The sequence below is a fragment of the Aspergillus viridinutans genome (assembly GCF_018404265.1).
Source record: "Aspergillus viridinutans IFM 47045 DNA, scaffold_3, whole genome shotgun sequence".
NCBI classification, from domain to species: domain Eukaryota; kingdom Fungi; phylum Ascomycota; class Eurotiomycetes; order Eurotiales; family Aspergillaceae; genus Aspergillus; species Aspergillus viridinutans.
Genome location: NW_025091219.1, coordinates 2166607 through 2185149, shown reverse-complemented (window position 1 = coordinate 2185149; position 18543 = coordinate 2166607). Strand labels below are relative to the sequence as shown.

The 18543-nt window shown below is 50.1% G+C and overlaps 3 protein-coding genes across 3 annotated transcripts; all 3 read right to left on the bottom strand.

The window, feature by feature from the left end:
* Positions 1 to 602: 602 nt before the first annotated feature.
* On the bottom strand, positions 603 to 3432 carry Aspvir_005709 (DIL and Ankyrin domain protein; the record flags this gene model as incomplete). Its single annotated transcript, XM_043268922.1, has 4 exons — positions 603 to 2132; positions 2180 to 2584; positions 2643 to 3085; positions 3225 to 3432. The coding sequence occupies 4 exons, from the start codon at positions 3430 to 3432 to the stop codon at positions 603 to 605; spliced, it is 2586 nt and encodes an 861-aa protein (XP_043124857.1).
* Positions 3433 to 4176: 744 nt separating this feature from the next.
* Aspvir_005708 (mitotic regulator LTE1) lies at positions 4177 to 9383 on the bottom strand (the record flags this gene model as incomplete). Its single annotated transcript, XM_043268921.1, has 3 exons — positions 4177 to 4424; positions 4481 to 8913; positions 8995 to 9383. 3 exons carry the CDS (start codon positions 9381 to 9383, stop codon positions 4177 to 4179), a joined length of 5070 nt encoding a protein of 1689 aa, XP_043124856.1.
* A 2505-nt stretch (positions 9384 to 11888) lies between these two features.
* On the bottom strand, positions 11889 to 14556 carry Aspvir_005707 (M13 family metallopeptidase; the record flags this gene model as incomplete). Its single annotated transcript, XM_043268920.1, has 6 exons — positions 11889 to 11966; positions 12021 to 12421; positions 12481 to 13579; positions 13631 to 14133; positions 14196 to 14443; positions 14507 to 14556. 6 exons carry the CDS (start codon positions 14554 to 14556, stop codon positions 11889 to 11891), a joined length of 2379 nt encoding a protein of 792 aa, XP_043124855.1.
* Between the last annotated feature and the right edge of the window lie 3987 nt (positions 14557 to 18543).

The window sequence follows — 18543 nt, the reverse complement described above, 5'->3', positions numbered from 1 at the left end:
CAAGGACATGCTGGTCATTAGGAGATGAATGGAGAGGTCTCCTTCCAAATCGGGTAATCCCTCACCCTATTTCGGCCGAGGATCGCTTCTTTTCTCCTCTTTGGTCTTACTTAAACGGCCTAGCCGTAAATCTTGCCCTGAATCAATCTTCGTTGATGATTGAAATTGCCTAGACTCGGATCCAGCCAGATGTTTCATCTAAACAATCTCTAACGTCCTTACTCAATCTTCATACTCACTTGCCTACAAAACCTCACGCGACGCAGGAATCATCGCGTCCGCATCCAGTAATCTCAAAGATGATCACAATCCTATTTCATTTGATGCAAATGAAGTCTCCGGGTTTCCTTCCAGTCACCTGTCCGTTTGTCCATGCCGGAGTCTGAATGTCCACCGAGTACCGTGATTTCTCCCATAATATCGTCAACCCCATACGGGAGTACACGGAATACGTTTCAAGATGCCGACTTGCAGCCCGCGCCGCATTGGTGATACAATAGATGACCAAAAGTATATACGAGAATCCAATTCAAGACTCCACGGGGGTATCGCTAGCTCGCTACTGCTGTAACCCAATTCCAAAGCGCACCTGATTCCTTGTATCATCCATCGCGGTCGAACCGGGTCAGAACCTCGGGGGGAACCGTGGGAATGTACTTTCGCGCTCGTTCTCGGTTGGTTCCTCCCCATCCTGCCCCGTAGCTGATCAACATGTCGGTGCTGGTAGGTAAGGAGAAAGGTAGAGTAAGCGATGGATCCAGAAACACCGAGTTCGTCCCGTTGCGCTCATCGGGCCGTGAGAGTTGCCCTGGACGGGGCGATGCACTGGTAGAACCAGGCGACGCCATGCTGCGTGTGGATGCCTCAGGGGTGCCGGGAACTGGGACGTTCGAAGGCCGGTCTTGTCCAGGGGTTTGTGGACGACCGTCTTTCGGCCCTGATTCGTCCGCCGTCCCTTGCTCCGTGGCACCTTGCAGTCTCCGCTGCTCTCGGGTAAGGAGATCGGGATCGCGTTGAAGATCAAGCAAAAACTTCATCGCTTGCTTCGTAAGGCCCTTTTCTCCCACCTCCGGTCGATACGATTTCACTGCATGGAGGAGCTGGGCGGGAGTCAACTGCTGCAATTGCAGCAAGGTAGTGACGAGAGACTCATGGTCGTCTCCCAATGACGAGAAACATTGTAGCCACTGCAGGAGCTGAATGACCGGCGCCAGGTGCTTGCGCGCGCTTTCCATGGTGCTTTCACCGGTGCACGTCGTCGACCCATTCTCATAGTGCTCCGGCTGCCTATTGTTGGTACGTGCCCAATCCTCCAGGGTGGACACGTTCATCCGGATCTGCATGGCTTTGGTTCGCGCTAGGTATCTCTTGGTTGTCATGATTCGATTGAATAATTCAGCCCCAAGCCAGTAAAGGAGCTGCGATAGGATCTGTGTGGTGATGACCGAATGTACGTCGTAGAGATCGAGGACAAATAAGGTCGAAGATAGTAGAGAAGTAATGTTCCGCGGCGATACTTGCGCTCTCCGTCTTGGAGATGGTGGCCGAAATCGCTTTTCGGCAGGTTCTGGGGCTTTTGTCTTGTTCTTGGGCCGGAAGAGCTTCCATTCATTCTGGAAGGCCACATCTTCCAGTCCTGGTATGGTCTCATGATCCAGCATCGCAGCGTCGAGCACCTTGTTCATCCGACGCTCAGCGTCGCGGATGATCAAGATGAATATCTCATTGATGAGCTCTGCCAGGTGTAGTTGAAACTCGACAGTCGACTCTACCAAGCCTGCGTCCTTCTTCAAGTAATGCAACAGAAGAGTAGCGTTTGACATCCAGAATGCGAGTATGGTCATGTCCCACTGATGCCGTTCAACGACGTCGTTGATCTTCTCCGTCGCCGAATTGAGGAGATCCGCCAGCAGTTCGGGGCTGGCATGATAATGGGCATATCGCGCACTGAGGAACAGGAGATTTGCGGGCACCGGTTTCTGTGACGGTGAACGTTGCGGGGTCATGTTGGTGATGATGATGTCCAGGATTCGTTCTAGTTCATGCTCTTGGAATACGAACATCTGATCATTTAAGCATCGGTCCCAGACAAACTCTTGCTGCTCGTCTTCCAGATCGTCCTCGTCGAGCGGCTATACGTGTCAGCGTCATTAACATCTCTAGGGGATATGGTACCCACTTCAAACTTCTCGTCGAGCCCCAGACTCGATAAATCAACCTCCAGGTTGATAGCACTCTCCTCCATCATCATACGCCGCTTCATCTCATTCTCCGCAATCTCCTCCTCAAAGCGACCATGTGCGAACCCTGAGTCGTAAAAATCATCCTCGATCGCGCTCGGTCCAAAATTGTACCCATTCTCATGCAAATATTCGGAGATCTCGCTTCCCGGCTGCGCAAAGTCGAACGCGGTCCCGCCAGACGAAGACTTGATATCCGGCGAGGCACCATGATCGAGAAGAATCTTCGCAATGGTCTTGTGTCGGTTCGTCATCGCCCACATCAGCGGGCTCCACTGATTTCGATCCTGCTGGTCGACATTGGCTCCGGCATCGAGCAGCGCCGAAACAACATCCTGATGGCCCTGTTCTCAATCAGTACCTCACCCAACCCCGACGAGAGAAAAATATCCAAATACGCACAAAACAGCTTGCATAGATCAGCGGAACCGTCCCCTCCTCATCCGGCATATTGACATCAACGTAGTCCTTCGCCTTGCCCCCCACAAGTTTATGCACGCGGTCCACATCGCCATTACTCGCCGCCATATTCAGGCTCCGCTGCAGGATCTTTCGCTTCTCCGCGTCCGTAAGCTTCTCGTCGCTGGCAACGGCGTCCTCATCCGCGTCCAGAGATTCGAGTTCCCGGTGCGCCGCCTGTGCCGCCAGCATCTCCATTAACCGAGCGTCGCTGTCCTCCAAACGCGCGGTGATGGTGGACACGTTATCATCGTCCAGCGAGGCGGCGATCCCGCGCCCATACTGGGCTTGGAGAGTATGTTCGTCGTCGTGGGAGTGGTCGTCGAGCGCGAGACTGAAGCTGAGTGGTTTTGCGGCGATTGGGGTTGTGAGGAATTGGGATTGGCCTGCGGGCATGGGGGATTACATTAGCTGTCAGTGACTCTTTGCGTAATTGTGACCAAGCCAACCAGAGGCCGTCGAGACTATGTCCTTGTAGACCCCACGACGGGCAACAGCGCAAGTGATTTAAGATACACCACCTACCTTGCCAGGCATCGTACATCTCCGTCTCTTGGAGCATAGGCACAGAGCGCCGATCGTCCAATGATGTGGGCAAATCATCCGGAAGAACTCTGGGTTTCTGCTTTGGCTGAAGATCTGTCTCCTCAAAGTCATGATCTCGATCGATCTCGTTGTCGTGACTGGGATTTGACTCGTCGGAAGCCTCGCGGGGGGATGCTGGCGGATCCATGTCGTGGTTGGTTAACCTTAATTAACCGGTAGGAAAGCAATCGGAGCGGGTCAGAATGGATTAGGACGTAGTAGCTCCATGGAGGGAACTGGTAGTGATTATGGCAGAAAGCCTCCTCTTTGATTATGCGGGAATAAATGATCCCTCGTGGGCAGAAGAGGAGGAGGAGGTGGTGGTACAGGTGGTGGAAGCAAGGCGGAAACAGGAGAATGGAGAGTGGGATGGATTATGGAGCGAGTGAAGTGATGTCTGTCAGTCTACGTCGATGCAGCATCGGTGAATTTTCATTTATTAACTGAGCTTTCCCTTTCATTTGTGGACAAAACCTGTGAGTGATTGACATGATCCAGCTCCACTCTCAATCATCTCGGACTGAGAGGGCGCGTTTCATCCTCTCCAGCTTGGATTTGGGCAAGCATGCCCGCATTTCATCATCGCTACTCCCGTTATTCCCATGACAGGACGCCCGCCGCACATCCAACAATCATCAAGTTACTGCTTATTACTTTCAATCGCTAAATACCTTCAACAATCATTGCTCCATCCAGTCCCATCCTCCAAGCGCTAAATAAATGCAGGTATATAATGTACATCAATTGACGTGATAATTGCTGGCGCATGATCAGCAGAATAACAAAACCATGAGGGTATATGTGTATACCATGGCAATTGCAAAAACACAAAATGACAAGACTCCTCCAAAGTAGATGCAAATAATAAGTCAGTAGATGGGGTATCAAAAGCTCATTCCAGCATCCTACTGCGTTTTTGAATCTGCTCCTCGGAAAGCGATGCGATCCAGAGACAACGCTCGATGATGCCCGGCACAGGCTCGAATTTGTATTTGGTGCTCGCGTCAATCAGTCGAAGAAGACTCTTGACGATCTTGGCTGCCGTGCGATGTCGCTCGAAGTTGACCAGCGGTTCTCCATTGGGGTTTGCTATCTGCGCTGGTTTCTGCGCGTTGTAAGTGAGGTCATGGACGTATAACCCTGCAAGAATTGAGTCAGCATGTCTATGAGATATCGTCGGCCGAGAGCTCACTGACCGACAAACGGGATACAGCCTTCCTGCAAATTGGCCGTTTCCATTTCCATGCGAAGATCATGGAAGTTGCGGACGGGCTGGATGAGTAATTCCATGTCTTTCAGCAGGCGTCTTTCCGATGGCGGCACCAGAGCCCAAGTCTTTTGCAGTCGCGAACAGTCCGTGGAAGACAAAGCAATGGCAATCTGCAGCATCGTTGCGTAGTTACAGATCCGTCTCGCGTGGGCGGCAGTATGGATGAATTTGGCGATGGTGCTAGCTCGCTCTTCTACCGTACGCACGAGAACGATCTCCGAAACCACCCATCGCACCATGAGGTTGAATCGACCCACTACGAGATCTATTCCCCTTCGTTCCTCCTCGGTGAGGAACTGCACCCAGTTCCGAGTGGAGGGCGAGCCGCTACTCCAATTCATATCGACCAAGTCTTTCCAATCCACCTCACTGAGCGCAGCCATCTCGACCAGGGTCAGCTGCTGAGCAAGGATCTGGGATTCGCATGAGAGAATAAATGGGACATGGTCTGGTTCAGGGTTATTGGAGACATTGTAGCGTTGGCGATCCATCTCAGATCGAGAGAGCACATCACTCGAGACCTGCTGCGTATTCACCGGGCGAAGATTGTTCCTTTCCGCTTCCTTGTTCCTAGGTGAGGGGTCTGGAGTTAATGGCTCTGCCGGAAACAAAACTGGATCCATGGGCGTGGTGCAGGAGGCCACTGAACGAGGATTCTGTATGGTCATCGGGGGCGAAGGAGGGTGAGCCAGAGGATGAGGTGGGATACCAAACGAGGAATCCCCAAGACTCTGCGTGTCCAACGAGAGCCGCGGGTCAAAAGCTTCCTGTGATCCTATAATATCAACAGAAAGTTCGGACGAAAGTCCTGAAAGGCCCCCCCGCCGGTCTTTAGAACCTTTGGATAAAGGCACAGGAATGGTGGATCCTCGTGGGATACATTCAAGGCTATCGGTTTTTTGGACGATATCGATAGATGGATGAGAGGACTCAACTTCTTTTGTATCCAGAGTCGATATCCTGCTCAGCCTAGGCCGAAGTAAAGTAGGATTCTGCGATCCTGGGGACGGATCGGGTTTCTTCATCGACTCATCACTGAGGCCTCGCTCGAGAAGGGGTATTGAGCTATACGACTCCCCCGACTCCGATCCCGCAAGCGAGTCGGAGTACGGTCTGGAGGGGGGAAGGCGCCGCCGAGCTTGCGGATAGAGCAAATCGGTCCCGAGCAAAGTTTGGCACCGTCTGCGAGCAACTTCCGATGCTGTATGGTCAGACGACCCGAGGGCCTGACCGTATTGAAGATGGCCTTGCTCTCTGCACATGCCACCATGATCCTGATCGCCGTGCGAGAACCCTGCCGGTTGACCGCCGGTAGGGGACCCGGGCCACTTTCCCTCCAATTTCAGCAACGCTGACTCGATCCCTCCGTCGTCGTCATCCGGAATCTGCGCAAACTGCGCAATAGCAGCTTCAAATGAGCGTCGCAACATCTGAGACGAGTGAGTCTGAATCAACTCATATCGCGGGTTAGGAGGGATTAGGCTCGTTTGGGGCCTGGAAACATTATCGTCTTGTCGACTAATCAGGCTATCAGGGAAAGAGCTGCGATAGGTCGATCCAGAAGCAAATGATCCGGAATCTGGGTGCGACCGCAGGCCACGCACAGTCTGCATCTGCCGCAAATCTCCACCAGGGCGCCGACGAAGCGTTGGTCCAACGTGCGTTCCCACTGTGAGTCTAGAAGGGTTCGAATCAGCAGCTGGCGGTAGCGATGGTCCTGGGGCCATGGCCGAACGCTGTCTCGATATCCCGCTTTGGAAAGAAGCGTATTTTCGGAGACGAAGAGAGGGAGATGTTCTCTTCCAAGAGACCGAGAAACGCTCCGTGGAGAATGATCGGCGTGGGTCAGAGATTCCGGATGAGCGAAGGAACCTCGAGATTCTATTAGGTGGCCCAGAGTCTGCTTCCTCATAGTAGATGGGCAGAGAATATTGATCTTCTGCCAGAGTCGACCGATGAGACGGAGGGCGCAGAGAGGCTGCTTTGACAGTTGTGGGTGTGGACGCAGCGTTCAGAAAGCCAGGAGACTGCTCAAGCCCCATCGAATGCTCCAGCACAGCTCCAGACATGATAGGATCTCCCACCCCGGTGTCATCGACAATGACGATTGATTGACTGCCCATGGTGACTTGACTTTTGGCCTTTGAGCGGTCGAAGCCGGGAGTCGGGCGGTCTGTCTTCCTGCCTTCCAGTTCCATCGCTTGCTCGGTTACTTCTAGTCTGGGGGCCTTAGCCGCCTGGGGAGAATCTACCTCGCCAACCGCGCGACGATATTCTTGCAACGCCTCGTCACACAGAATATCAATTCGAATTGGCCTCTTTGACGTCGCCGCGGACTTTCTGTCTCTGTACAGATCGGATCCAAAGGCTACATTATTAGGTAAGGCTGATGTTTTTCCACGCATTGAAGGGCTCCATTGGCCATTCGCGGCACGCGACGAGACGCTTTGTCCTCCGTGCCTGCTATGTAGAGCTCGGCGAATAGACCCGATAATCGTCTTCATTCCTGAACTCGAGCCAGGAGGCTTTGAAGTCTCATTCATTGTATTGCGACGGTCCTGCGCGCCAGCGCTCGCAGAGGGCAAAGGCGGAGAAGGCGGCGCCATCATGGTCATGTACGACTCGGCTGGAGGGTACAGCTCGCCACGAATCAGGCTTCCTAGGTTCAATATCTCTTGAGAAGCGAACGCCTGCTGTTCAAGCTTCAACAAGGACAAAGGCGCCCTGTCATCCCGAACGGAGTCAGAAAAGCTACCACTGCGCTTGTGCGCATGGCCATGGAACGGGAGACGTTTCGCTATAATTGGGGACACGTTTGGGGACTCGGGTGGGGAGCATAGAAGCTTAGACGGGATTATAGGCACTGGATGAGGCGCCCTGTATGCGGCAACAGGTACGGAGAGGCGCTTAGGAGATTTGGGTGGCAAGGAACAAGATGTGGCCTGAACACTATGATCGCTTCTTGTAGATGCCGGCATCCTCTTTGCCGTAGCTGTGGAATTATTCCGATCGTGCTGGATCTGCTGCAGAGCAGGGAGACTCTGCTGGTCACCAATTTGGTGTTCGTGGTTGACTTCAGGCGTTGTGGAATCGCACTCGTGCTCCTCGGCATTGCCTTCGCCCTTGGGGGCTGTTTCGACGTCGGAACCACCTGGGGCAATGACGGTGCCTGGAGCTACATGATCTGTCGGCAAGTCCCAGTAGGCGGCACACTTGCCATGCCAGCAGCGCTTAAGATCAATCAAGATTTTCAAGTCACTCATCCCACCCCCTTCTCGGGCCTTGACGTTGTCGTACATGGTATTGATTGTGTCGCAAAATCGAGCGCGAAGATCATAATCAGGGACAAAGTCGTCGGCGAAATAATTAAGAATCCAATGCCGGAGCGCGGCAAAGGTGCGAATGCGGATAATCCTGCCATCGTCCTGAAGTCGATTGATGGCCCACTGCAGCCGAGCGAGCAGAAGAGAAAGAAGATTACCGGGGGAGAGGTAGGAGCGAAAGGTGAGGAAAAAGTCAGACACAAGCTCATAATCCATGAACGACTCAGACGATATCTGCGCTACAAGACGTGCTGGAGTGGCCGCGCAAATGTCCTTGGTCCCAGAGATATAGCGGACTACAGAGCTGTCATGCATTTTTGAAGATAGGCAATCGTATATGGAGGGCTCAATGGGCTCTTTCAGCTCGTAGAAGACCGGATTCACCGTCGCAGTTGAGACTCGAGCCATCTCCACAGCTGGCTGGCCAGAGAACATGGAGGCAGCAAAGGACGGCCTTTCTGGCTGAAATGAGTCCCCGATGTAGACATTGGGACCAGGACTGGGACTAGTGCTGCAATTTTCTCTCAGGAATCCCGAGACGCGAAAATTGTCGGACAAGGATGCTCGTGAATATACAGAGCTGTGCAAAGCGGCGCTCCCCTCGGTATTGAATTGTGGCGTTCCCAATCGGTAGTGGGGGATTGGGATATCCAGTGTCGGGCGCCGAGAGTCGTCTGCAGATCTGGGTCGATCGTCGGGTCTGTCAATGACGATCCGAAACTCTCCGTATCGCTTCCCACCCGACACTGATTGCTGCTCTGATATGGTGGAGAAGGAATGTGCTCGCTGGCGGTGCTGCTGCTGACGGTTGTACTCAGAGGCTGCCTCGTCCGTGACCACAGAATCGCCGTCCTCATCACCTTCTTCCGGTATGAATTCGGGGCGCAGTTCAGAGAGCTGCGAGTTGGACCATCGTGATGGGTCGTTTCCATCATGACCGCGTGACTGCACATGCAAGTGGTCGGTCTTGGACCGAGCAGGTGGAGGGGGAAAGGGTGTAGGATGCGGTTCCTTGTGAAACGGATTCTGAATCGGCCTAAACGAATGGAGAGGTTCATTAGTCATTTCGTGGTCTCTTCCAAGCTTCGTGAAACCTCAGCGCCTGCTCCAACCATACCTGAGAAAGATCTTGCCATTCTGCCCGACATTTCCAACTGTGAAGTGATTCGGTTCCCTTGCACCTGCAAGCGCATCACGCGGAGCCTGTGGGATGTCGAAGCGCTTAACAGGACGCTTTTTCAGTATTTCATGGCTGTCCTTGGCACGTAGGATCGAGGTTGCAACCCTTCCCCTAACCGCCCTCACGCCAACATTTGATTTTGCGATGTTCCTTCCCTGTGCCACGGTGTGAGCGCGTCGTAAATTGGACACTGACGTCGCAAACCGGGTCTCAATATCGATTGGTTCATCCGCGAGATATTCACGTTCGCGTACGGTCGTGGAAAAGTCCTTGGGTCGATCCGACTGGAGAGATATATTGTCAGGTGCCGATACCACCGACTCCATGGCGGCTAATGTAGGGAAAAAAGCACGGGAGACCGGGAAGGGTCTAAGTAAGACGAGCAAATGATATGTATAGTGGACTAGTCGTCCCCCTGCTTCACAAAGTTCGCGTCGACTACACCGAGGAAAGACGAATAGACAGCCCAAGCTGGGGTTGAAATCCGTGCTTGCGACACGACATGACCAAACCTGGTGAGGCTATAGTGCGCTGGTGATATTGTGCTTATTGTGGTGACGGCGGGCTGCGAAGTAGAGATGACGAATGACAGGGTAGATTTGATTCCAAGACCGAGACGGTGTGACGAAGCGGCTCGGCATCTGACAGAATCGAATCAATAGGAGCAGCGAATAGTAGGAGATTGGACAATATGCGACAGATGATAACAGAGGTGATGTATCAATTCAAGATGATTGCTGCTGAGAAGCCTCGGAGAAAACAGATAGTCCGTACAACAGCTTCTCAAACAAAACAGGAACAGATTCATTAATTCATAACGTGGTCAAATCATAAAGCAGACGATGAGGTACTCCGTAACCCATGAATGTCTGGGGAGCCGCGCGATGGAGAGGAAGAAAGAGAGCGAGACCGAGAAGCAATGGAAATTAGAAACAAGTAAGACGCGCATCACAGTCTCACTAGTTCGTTGATTCCAGCCCTTGATCGGGGGCGCTGCGTGGGACCGTTCCAGTCCAGCGGAACCTGTCTAACTGTCTAAGGGAACTCAGGATCCATCCAAGGATCATGTGAAGGATTTCACCTCTTCCCTTCCATCTTTTTTGCATTAATATTGAATCGTGTAGTTGAGGGGTTTTTAAGGGAGTTTCTCCTCAGACCGTTGAACCACAGAAACAACCTGAATTCTACTGCTCTATGCTTCTACCGAGCGGTACAAAGTCAATGGCATCCGGGGCATGGGGATGGCCTCTATGTATCCATGGTTTTAGGAAGCGGTACCTACTCCGTAGAAAATTATGGTCTTGTCTCCGCCGAACTCTAACAGCTCGAATAACCTCCGTACAGTAGAGTCAATTGTTGTCGAAAATCTTGCATGGTTGATAAGTCTACGACTATAGGGAGTATTGGCCTGCAACTAAGGGTGTCTTCTGTAACTACTACTGTTAGGAGAACCCCCGTGACTTCACATCCAACCGCTGGAGGCTGGACCAGCAGATCAACCCAGGAGCGATAAGTGCACACCGCAGTCTAGAGCCAGCCAGTATGAGGCAGGAAAATCGAGAACTAACTACTGCTGGTAGGATACCTGTCTACAGTATCGACTTTGATACCTAACGCACCTACAGGACCGTTGGAGCTACAAAAGTGGGACGGATTAATTTTAGGCCATCGAATGATCGCCGCCCACTTGTGACCACACTGTGACGTCCGTCCCTAAAACTCCGTACTAGGTACAATTCTGAACCTAAAAAAGGGGGCGGAAAGAAGGCGAAGTGTCATGATAAAGAGAAAAAGGAGGCAGAAAGGGAAAGCGAGAAAAGGAGAAGAAGTAAAAAAAAAAAAAAGGATACTCCGTCAAAAAAAGGATACTCCGTCCTGCCCCTACGATCAGCTATCCGGTATCTAGCTCGCCAACCTCTCTACGAGTGCGAGTCCCTGTAGCCATGATGCGTCTAGGATAAGTAGCTAAGTGTACTTTCGTACAGATCTAGACAGGCGAAGGGTAAAGTTGCCGCGGTTTTGACCGATCTACTCCGTTGACGACAGGACTTTGGTATTGCTACCTATCTACAAGGCGATTGACCATCTGTCACATAACGGTTTTTGAACCCGATTGCTGGGTAGATGAAGAGCCACTCAGAACTGCAGACATCCCACCCTACTTAGGTATCATATTGCACCTGACACTCAATGCATGAATACATAACTGCAGCAACCATCAACCAGCCCGCCTTAACAGCGAGGTTCTCACAAAAGTAAATATCCTCTTGTGTTGAAGCGACACTCCCTGATTGGTGATACTTTTCCTACCTGTAGCGTAGATAACCCAGCGGATCCACATACGTAGCGAAATCATAGATAGAAAAATGCTTGAGCTGAAGGACGGTTGGGTTGACTGGTAGACTGGTAGACTGACTAGTAATAAAAAGTGTCGATAGATCCTTTCAGGTTGGCGTACTTGTAGGTCGGCCTGATGGTGTCGTCCATTTCTCACGCTGCCTTCTCGGTCATAGACTCGATGTATTCATCTGTAATTCGTTTCCATTGGCGTTGGTGCACGCTTGTCTACGGAGTACATGATTGAAATTCCATACCTCAAGGGTTGTCATGCCAATCATACGTGTGTTTGGCATATAACAGTTTGTTCGAGGAATCAACTGGAGACACATGGAAGGAAGCATGGTTGAGCAATATCCAAGCAGTCGTAGACTTTAGCGAAGACTATAGCTAGTACAGTCGGTATATCATTCAATAAGATTACAGGCGCCCACTGGTACATTATGAATCAAGAGATACGATGCAGAGTTAATGAGCAGAAAAAGCCACTTCAACTACCAGAGCTTGCAAACGGGCTTCTTGGTGGGGCAATTGAATGCCTCATTGAACTCTCGAGAATTGGCCATCGCGCCCTGTTATCATCGTCAACACTACCCTATATCAAAAGAGGCAGAAGTTCAACTCACCATGATCCTTGCAAACTTAGGAGCGTGGGGGTCAATATAGATAGCCTGAATGGCGGCTTCCTTGGTCGTCTTACCACACCACCAGTTCCCATAGGCGATGAAAAAGAGCTGCTCCTTGCTAAAGTGGGAAAGGCCGGGGAGGTGAGAATCCGGCGAGGCTTCGTCTCTCTTCTCCCATGCCTGGAACGCGGCTCCCAGGCCTCCAGCGTCTGCAATGTTCTCGCCTAGAGTAAAGCGCCCGTTCACATGGAGAGGCTCCCCATTCTCACCTGGAATGGTGAAATTTGAGTATTGATCGACGAAGCACTGCGCGCGTTCTTCGAAACCTTGGACTGTCTTCTCGTCCCACCAGTCGGTGTAGTTCCCAGTCTGGTCATAGTGCCGACCAGTCGAATCGAACGCTAGTGCGGACCATAAGAAGCTTTTCAGGATGATAGTTCTCCTACAGGGCTTCACTCACCGTGGGAAAGTTCGTGCCCACTGACAGCGCCAAACGCTCCGTAGGCCAGATACAAGGGTGCAGATGGTCCGTAGAACACTGGCGGCTGCATAATACCGGCGGGGAACACGATCTCTTGCAAGGGAGGATTGTAATAGGCGTTCACAGTTGGAGCACTCATTCCCCACTCGTTTCGGTCCGTGGGCTTGCCCAACTTCGACCAGGCTCGGTGAAGATCAAATTTCACAATAGCCATTTCGTTCTCAAAGAAGGTCTCATTGGAGATATGAAGATCGTGATAGTACCTCTCAATGTCCGCTGGGTCCATCACATTTGGACTTTTGGTAGGGTATCCAATCTTTTGGACAATGTTGTCCACTTTCTCAATACTGAGTTTCCGTACCTCGGGCGACATCCAACTGGTTTGGTGAAGGATGTTCACAAATCGTTGCTTGATATCCATAATAATTTGATCACCCAGTTCCTTAGAGGCCTTGGAAAAGGCATCGAGAACATAGAATCGACTGAGACTCCAGCTGAGTCCTCGATCTAACGACCTGATACAGATTCTCCATCGCTCGGTTGTAGCTTTGGGGTCTTTGCCGGCTAGTTTGTTGGAAAACTCGCGCAGGGGCGTGATTTTGGCGTCCTCAATCTGGTCCACATACGCCTGGATAATCTTCCATTGGAAGAACTGATGAATAGTCTTCCTGGGCGTGTCTCTCAGAATAGTCGACAGCGACTCCATATACGAAGGCGAAGAAACAATCAGGCGATCGGTCTTGAAATCGGCAGGGGAAAGCGCGGAAACTATAGTGGACAAAGGAATCTGTGGCAACATAGATTCGATCTGCTCAAAATTGCGTGGGTTATAGTACTTCTCCACATCCCTCAAGGTCTGCGTATCTGGTGTTGCATTTGCTAACTTCGATTCAAACAGCACAATATCCTCAACAGGGACTTGCTTGTCTTGTCCGACAAAGTTCCCAAGAACTTTTTTCAACACTTCGGTGTACGCGGACACCGTTTGGGAGCTGTTGTAGTACTCCCTGACTGGAAGTCCAATCTCGTCTGGTGGGCTGACAGAGATAACAATTTTGTCCGGATCACGATCGTCGGGCTTCGCCTGTTAAAACAAGAAGATGTGGACTGCAAAGGCTGGAGTACTTACACCGGGGTCCAATTCTACCAGAGCCGTAACGCCAGAATTCATTAGAAATAATACTGCGTCAGTGATATTGACATCCGAACCAGCCGCGGCTGACTCTGCGGAATAGATATCTTCGAATTGAGCCAGCAAAGCATCCAATGGCTCGCTACCACGCTTGTTGATGGTGGCTTCGTCCAAGCAAGCATCGTAAGCGGATTTCAATTTTCTAAAGTTCTCTTCATCAGCAGCTTCGGGGGCGCTTGTGGATTCCAAAATGTGTCGAAGGCGCATCTGAGCTGCTTCGGCCATGAGAGTCCCAGTAAACATGGAGCCCTGGTCAGGCCGCAGATCATGACGTTCTCTCCAGCCCCCACAAACATATTGGTCGAAGTCCTCGCAAGGATCGATCTCGGCATAGTTGGGATCTAGACTGTACAGAATTTCGGAGGCAGCATGTACACATTCTGGCGATTCGCAGAGGGGGGGGGACACAGGGCGGGGAGGAACGCTGTCGGACGGTTCGTCTGCATGATGCTGTGGTTAGAACGGGATAATGCGGACCTGCATTGACTTGATATCGACGCACTGGGAATTATAGACCAAAAGTAGTAGGCGACAGAGATGAATATCATTATAGAGAATACAGCAAATCGGATCAGTGAGAAACATGATCCCCTTCGTCGATACCACGGTGTATTGAACGACCTCGAATCAGACTCAACGGTATTGAGACTGCCATCCCGGGCATGGTCATCGGCGTAGAGGAACCGGCGCTTCTCAAGCTCGGGGGTCGATAGTTCTCGTAGTATAAAGGCATCGTCAGAGTCCTCATGACTACATTATAGAGATAGTCAGTGATTGCATGACGTTGACCGCCGCCACTGTCCTGCAACTAACCTGTAACTGTAAGGGGGAGCGCTGGGAGTCATTTCCTCCCTGTAGCTCATGGCGGGCTGATTCAAAGTTCACTCATATATCTATATGTGATTATTATGCGTATGATCAAAAATACAACGTATACAACGGCTCGTGTGCTTGAGTTCTGAGGCCTATCGTTCAAGACAGGAGGCCCTCCTCATTTATAAATGATGGCGTCACATGGATCAATGATGAGTAAGCCGCTAGCTAGAGCTGTCGTAAACAGTTATTGTTCTTGCGGTCAAAGTTGGAAATATACAAAGGCATGTTATCAGATGTTCTGTGAGCATATGTGGGACGACCCCTTTATATTGTAGCATGTCGGTCATGGGTTGAGTGATACAACCTGTTAAACAGCAAGGTTCAGTTTAGACAAGTTTAGCTGAGATTGTAAGAAATCAGGCTGTACGGAGTATGAGATAACACTTAGGTTGTAGATATCCAGGCAAAACCTGACCATATATGGAGAATCATAATTCCCTTCTGATGATGATCATTGTCGGGGTAGTTGCATATTATCCTCCTAATCCAATAGACTAGATATCTACCTTAGTATCTACCTTGGTTGTCACTGTCACCTGTCAACTGTCAACGGGCACAGCCACAACTCGTCAAGTTTGCCAAACTTTATGTTGATTTGGCTCAATTGAATTGTCCGGAAACAAATAAACGGTTGGGAAAAAGAACGGAACCTGCCAAAGGGCCGAATTATCCCTGTCTTTTCTAATAATGATCTAATCTAGGCCTTCCATCATTTCATGAGGTCAGAGAAACAATGATCGGCCCAGAGTGGGAAGTCCATAATGGACAGGGCCAACTTTCCCTTCATCCAATTATTTCATCTATATTCTCCTGTTATTTATGGCGTGATCCGTCATCAGCTCTCTAGGGTGTACGGGGTATCTACAGGTGTTCTAGTCATCAGCAAAGCCGGCTCGGATAAGTATCTCCCACTTTGCAGGAGGCCAAAGCAGAAACTTCCCAAACCAGACTTCCCAACGTTCCCCAAGTCTTATGATGATCGTCAGCCAAGTGGATTAGGGTTGCTCCGTACTTCATAGGCGCGCATTGTGCATTCATGTATTTCATAACTGTTTCTATCTTCGGAAATACGGATGTATGATGGTGTATGTTGATCATGAAGAAGCAGAGACGGCAATATCTCGCTCAAAGATCGGCACTTGCTCACCAGCGATGCAGAACAGGAGGTTTCTGGCTGACAGAATCTAAAATTATGGAGGTTTCCATTTGAGAGAAAGTGTCACACGGTCACGAAAATGAACGGCAGCGAAGCGATCACATCAAAAGTTGTAAAATAGAACCTCGGTATGGCGGTCTTATATGGTATACGGAATATATACACCAGTCTTAACCCCGTATGTCAAAATCTTCCAGTGTGCTGTCTTGACACATCTACGACAGTCGAAATAATACCAGATATCGATGAGGACGGGAAGACGGTGTTCACCTATCGATTGACACTATCATAGTCATACACTTGTTCTGGTAGATAGCAAGATCCGGTGCGTTCAAGTCCCGGGATTTGATGAAGCTTTGAAAGTTCAGAACTTCCAATCAAACATGTCCTTGGTCAGGGAATCCTTATCCACCTTGTTAATGTCTTCCTACTTTGTGGACTTTCGCCCGTTGGATGCGTCGCCAACCGGGCAAACCCCCGGCACTCTGGCAGAGCTCATTTCTGAACTCGGATTATTTCACCAGACTAGTCTTTAACAGCTTTGATGAAGAGTCCGAACATGGTTGACGAGTGCTCAGCCTGTGGCATGAGCTTAGAGTCCTTGGCAACGGACGCAATTGAAACTGAACAGTCACTGTCATATCGAACATGACACCAAGGTTGGGGACAATAAGGAATATGCTCAGATGCTGCTTCTAAGTAAGTGGGATCTGTTCACAATCATGCCATAGACTAGCCCATGATGGTCTAGCTATCTATTTGGTAGTCGGCAGTTGTTACTACAAGGGCTAGGGCAAGAAGTTACCGTGCTTTAGGCTTCGGCATCGCTCTCTGAAGTTCGTCTCCTTGCATGCAATCTGCACATTCTGTTCCATACCTTATGGCATGCGCCATACAGCCCAGACAACAGACTTGAGCGAAGTTACTGGCAGGGCTCGTATGGTGTGTTAATAATACGTATGACTCGTAAGTGCTGGAAAACATCCTGATTCTCCTCATTTCTCAAGAGCATCAGACCCAGAGAATGTCACTGCTGGATCATGAATAATGGAATGTGGAGTTGCTGACAATAGTGGCTTGTCAGATGGTGATTCCATTATCCGGGATTCCTAGGGTCAGGTCATTGTGGATTGAATTAGCTAAGGCGCCACGGCCAGCACGTGGTTTGATGGATACTTGAGTGTCAAGGTTGTGGACCGTGGAAACTGATGAGGTTGTTTGTGTGAAATATATCCATATCGAAATGATCTGTGATAATGAGGGGACTACTACGGAGCAGTCTCTACTAAATCATAGAGATTGTCTCTAGAATCAGTCATGTGCTCATGTCTTTGAACACAAGATTAGACATCAATTCCAACCAGATAAGGCAAGTATCGGCGTAAGCCAGGTACTAGAACGTAGTGATCCCACTCTGATTTTCATGAATCTGCTTTAGGTTTGGACCTCGGACAGCAAACCTAAAACGCACAGGATTTACATTGAGTAATAATGATTATTATGATACAGGTCATACAGCGTTGACGTCGTACAGCAATTCATTATGGTTTAAGGAGTATCTACTGAGGAGGTATGGTTGACATACTTTCAAGCTACAAGAATCTGGCCCAACGTACGGAATATGATCTGTCCGAATCTGCAACGTCTGTTACTCCGTCTGTTCATATGTGTATACTACTTAAGGTAGATAGCAACCTGTCACAAATGTGGTGCAGCTTGCATTATCTAGATACTTGGAGTGTCCTGTGTACTCTCAAGTTCGTATCGAGCTAAGAACCCCCTGACTAATCTTAAACAGAGTATTGTTCAAGAAGATCACGAAATCGAAGGCTAGATACTCCGTACTGAGAGTCCTAATTTGATTATTCCAGCGAAAATCGTTCCTTTTAGAGTGAACTCGAGTCAGAGCGAAGGATTAGTACCATGTTCGGAAAGCTACCTAGGTACCGCACTAGCTTTGACCAAGTGATACCATTCGCTATCAGATACACACCATCCAGAATCTGTACAATGCGCCGAAACATGAAATAATATTGACTCCCTAGATAAATACCGGACTACAGTACCAGAAGGAGACTTTTGCTAAGCAAATACCTCTCTATATTACTCCGTAATAATGGATGAACCAAGAGTAGCCCTCTGTCGATCCTTGCATTCCAATCCGGCGAAAATGCCTGCCTCGTGGCGTCGTTTGGTTGCTGTTTCTCGCCAAGAAATGGGATGAAGGGAGGGAACTAGAAGTTTTAGGAAAAGCACAGGGAATGAAGGAGACTAATCATGGGCTCGGGCTGGGCCATGATGGACTAGGAAGATAGACAGATACTAGTCTGCCAGGAGCAGGCTGAGCAGCGACACATGGCTTGGTGGCTGGTGCATTGTCAAATAGGTGGACAGGGACATCGCCAGCGGCGTTGTTTCACGGCACAATTGATTGATGTCTCATGGATGATGCAACAGCAATATGCTGCCTGTATGCATCTAGTCTCTAGGTGCAGCAAAAGAGACATGGAAGAGTTCCTGGCGTCTTCGAACTAAGAATGAAGAGTCGTTAATGGCCCATCATAGTGGGTACAACTGGACCTTCTGGTCCACTTGGAATTCCGTTTATTTGTTCCCTCAACCCGTACCTTTTCTACATGAAAATAGTCCTGGTCAGGAAGTCCAATAGTATCTCAGAGGAAAAGAACTTCCGAGAAGAGAGATAATATTAAAACAGAACAAGGAGCGGCTTTTTGGATGTCTCCCCTAATGGAGACTACTTAAGTACCTACTCTGTATCAGGTAGACGTCCTTAAGAACCAGGGGCAACTCTCGCTGA